The sequence below is a fragment of the Mugil cephalus genome, chromosome 17 (assembly GCF_022458985.1).
Source record: "Mugil cephalus isolate CIBA_MC_2020 chromosome 17, CIBA_Mcephalus_1.1, whole genome shotgun sequence".
NCBI classification, from domain to species: Eukaryota; Metazoa; Chordata; class Actinopteri; order Mugiliformes; family Mugilidae; genus Mugil; species Mugil cephalus.
The window spans coordinates 14,168,653-14,172,240 of NC_061786.1; the positions used below are offsets into that span (position 1 = coordinate 14,168,653).

The 3,588-nt window shown below is 37.5% G+C and overlaps 1 protein-coding gene across 2 annotated transcripts; it reads right to left on the reverse strand.

The window, feature by feature from the left end:
• Positions 1-591: 591 nt before the first annotated feature.
• On the reverse strand, positions 592-2,645 carry LOC125023929. 2 transcript variants are annotated; one of them, XM_047611503.1, is made up of 5 exons: positions 2,398-2,645; positions 2,181-2,236; positions 1,957-2,028; positions 1,690-1,782; positions 592-1,593 (listed from the first exon to the last, which is right to left on the reverse strand). In XM_047611503.1, the coding sequence occupies exons 1-5, from the start codon at positions 2,432-2,434 to the stop codon at positions 1,009-1,011; spliced, it is 843 nt and encodes a 280-aa protein (XP_047467459.1). In that variant the 5' UTR covers positions 2,435-2,645; the 3' UTR covers positions 592-1,008. The 2 variants fall into 2 exon arrangements, with proteins under 2 accessions (XP_047467459.1, XP_047467458.1); XM_047611502.1 differs by having other exon boundaries at positions 1,957-2,031.
• Between the last annotated feature and the right edge of the window lie 943 nt (positions 2,646-3,588).

The following is a 3,588-nucleotide window of genomic DNA, read 5'->3' on the forward strand; positions in this document are numbered from 1 at the left end:
AGCTGAAATGATGGATACATAAACCGACTGTCCTTGTTGGAAAAATGTCAAATTATGAGCATTACCTGAGATGTTAACTCAAGGCTGAAACACTGTTGAAGGTGAGTTAAAAATTAGATACTTTATCTAATTTAATTGAGACAATTGATAAATAATTCATATCAATGTGCAGATGAGGCGAACCAGATAACTTCCTAACCCCTGCACTGACAAGAGGAGCTCTCATGGACATTAAATTCATAAACTTACTGTTAATGGTCATACAGCTTATCAGATTAATGAACAAACCATCTAAATCTTAATGCACGGCTGATGGATGCTTCACTAAGCCGCAGGAAAAGTTTCATAAAAATGTTCCATCTTCAGTGTGTTACTGCCACCTGCTGGATGGAGGTATAACCTGATATCAATGTTATTTGTGCTTATGCAAAACCACAGATATGAGATGGAATTGAACTCACTTTTCAAGCTGTTAAGGAAAAGTAAACTACTGTAAAGTCTTGGAATTTGCGCAATAAAATATAAGCAACAAAGTCTTCAAGTTGTTTTTTTTTGTCTGCAGGAACAAAGGAATATAAATGTGGAAAGATATGAACGATGTGCATCTTTAATTAGAACCATTTATATGGACATTACTTTCAACAGGACTTCAGTTGGCAGAACTTATATTTTAGCAAAAACATAAAGCAATTTAGATATATATTATATTTTTTGGCAGTGTGCATAAAATAAACAGCTCATAATTTTTAACAGAAAAAAATAGACTTCGAAGCACCTGTGGCTGATATTCACTTGAACTGAGCACCAAAATCAGGAGGTGCTCGAACTCTATCCAGAACAGAAGTAGAAACTTATTGAGCTTATTTTGAACAAAAACAAAAATCTAATTTCATAATTAAATACACACCACTTTATCTGTAGATGATTAATCAAAGTGCATTTCCAAGTAACTATATACAATATTTCAGTCCAGCTTTAAAGTATTTAAGAGGACTGTCAGTGTCAGCTCTAACATGGTTCAGGCGCAGAGTCTTTTCCTTCATGGTCGTCCTCCATGCTGACGACGCACTGCCTCTTTCTTTGTCCCAACTCCACCATGCCTGCTCCGAGGAGACCCAGTTTCCTCTTGTAAAAAGGTCTAAGGTTACAAGAGCTGGGGGATTTTTCCGAGGAGCTGTCCAGCATTTGAGGTCTGGTTGTGTGCAAACCCGAATCATCAAGCTGTGATTCCGTGTCCATGATTTGGGTGTGCCGTGTCGTTTCTTCTGTAACATTTCTACAACCATCCCTGTCAGCGTGGGAGGGCAGAGCGTCTGGTTCAAAGTCACTTCCACATTTCATCTGGACGTCCAAGTGATGCTGCTGCTCTATGAAAGAATGTCTCATCCCATTTTTCACCACTTCTCTGAGGGAAACAGAGGCAGGGTGGTGAAGGACAAGTCGCCTGCTCCTGCCAGAGTGTCGACATCCTCCTCCTCCTCCTCCTCCTCCTCCTCCACATTTCCCTTGCTGCCTTGTCTGCCTGCTGGAGACGGCGACATCAGTGTTTGACTCATCTGAATCCTCAGAGCTCCCATCGTACGGGTCCAGAAACTGCAATCAAACACACACACAATTCAGTTATAAACATATTGAACATCATGATGCCACTGCAACGAAGATGGGTAAGAAAAAAGGGGAAATGTTTACCAATGAATAACAGCCATGTCTCCCTGCAGGCTTGTGCGTCAATGACAATGGCCGCCGTGAAGTACCACTCTCCGGTGCACTGCTCACACATCCCTACTCGCAACAAACAGGAATTCAACGTGTTGGATGACTATTGTGGCAACTGTTCAAAAACTGTTCAAAAACTAATATATTGTGACTGAACTCTCTAAACGAATGTGTGTATCATATGTCAATGACCAGTGATTGTTATCAATTCATATATATTTGTGTGTGTGTAAGTAATACCATAGTGCTGGTGTCCGACCATCTTGGACTGATTTCAGAGTCCGAATCTGTGCTGGACTCCACTTTGCACATCTCCTGACAGAAAACAGAGGTCATTCCAGTCCACATGTATATAACACAACAATGGAAACAATAACAAAAACAACAACAAAAAAAAGAAGAGAGTTTCATAAATACACAACAGATAAACTGCAAAAAAATGTAACCTGAGTAACTAATCTCACCATGTACTTGAAAGTAAGTTGGTCCATGTTGTTGGGTATATGTCTATCACTTTGGTCTGAATGTAGAAAAAAAAAGTAATTCATTACGAACTTTATAAATTAGATCAAATTCCGCGTGCTACGGAAAACAGATTAACTTCTGAACGCTTTAAAACATCTTTTTTTTGTTTTTTTTTGTTTTTTTTTTCCATATAACATGTAAAATATTGATACGTACTTGCAAGTGAGCGTTGACGTCTTCTCCTATATGCCATGACATATGACCCGTGTAACTTTTTGTTTGTTTGTTTGTTTTTGGACAACGATAAAGAGAAAATCCTGACAAAATGTCGTGATAATGGAGTCGGGAACACTGGCAGATTGATGAACCAGCAGGGCGACAGGTGTTTTCGATATCAAACATCCACACGTGGTGTGCACAGGTGAACGGCCTAGCTAGAGTTTAAAACGCCACCGAATTATCGAATTTCGTGATTTTGCCTAAATATTACATCCGGTCATTGCTTTTTCAAAATAAAACCTGGGAGCGCCAAAATGTGACTTTTGTTTTAAATTATCCCAACCATAAACAAAATTTTAAATATTTTTTGTGAAAAACTAAAATCGTTTTACGATATTTCTAAACAGGTTCTAACAGAAAATTACTATATTCTTATTGATTTGCCTCTCTAAGATTATTTATTTATTGAGTGGTGCGAGGGTGAAGTGTGTTTGATGATAATGTATTAGTAAATTAACATAATAAAGGACAAATTTATTTAACCTAAATAAATAGTTTTATTTACGACTTTCGGGACAAATAAAATAAGTGATTACAGTGTAGGCATTTCACTTATTTTATTAAATATTTTCTTATTGGCTGAAATGTCACTGATTCAAGCAGAGCAGTTTGCCAGCGCCTTTTAAACAACTCTATTTAGCTTCGACAATATGATTACGATATACAACATTATACAGTATTAAAGAAGGCACTCAACAAAATACATATTTCAACCTCCGCATCATGATATATATACACACAACCCCATAATTCAGCCAAGTGCACAGGAGAAGTAAAAGGGTTAAAATACAGCGAAAATAACATTTACAACATTAATTTCGGTGAATAAATGTGCTTCAAATATTTAAAAGATTCCAATTCAGAGATTCAGATTCAGAACTTTATTTAGTAACATAGAATAAACAAAAAACAAAACATGCTATTATAGACCCTGTTTATTCTTTGCACCAAAAAAAAAGTGCCTTAAAGTTAACGCATTATAATACTGCGGATTTAAAGTAAAAGTCTCAACTTTGTTGTTGTTGTTTTTTTTTGTTACACCGGCTCCTGCACCCTCCACCACTTCCCCAGTGGACCGATGGGGGGAACGGGAGAGTCGGAATGCCCGCTCCCATCCGTGCGTAAGAT

What these genes read in the sequence shown, in the direction of transcription:
- LOC125023929 (XM_047611502.1), bottom strand. Translation starts at nt 2,434, where the DNA reads ATGGCATATAGGAGAAGACGTCAACGCTCACTTGCAA. An exon ending in ACGTCAACGCTCACTTGCAA is followed by an intron (nt 2,237 to 2,397) that starts GTACGTATCAAT and finishes TTCTACATTCAG; the next exon opens with ACCAAAGTGATAGACATATA. An exon ending in AACTTACTTTCAAGTACATG is followed by an intron (nt 2,032 to 2,180) that starts GTGAGATTAGTT and finishes GTTTTCTGTCAG; the next exon opens with GAGATGTGCAAAGTGGAGTC.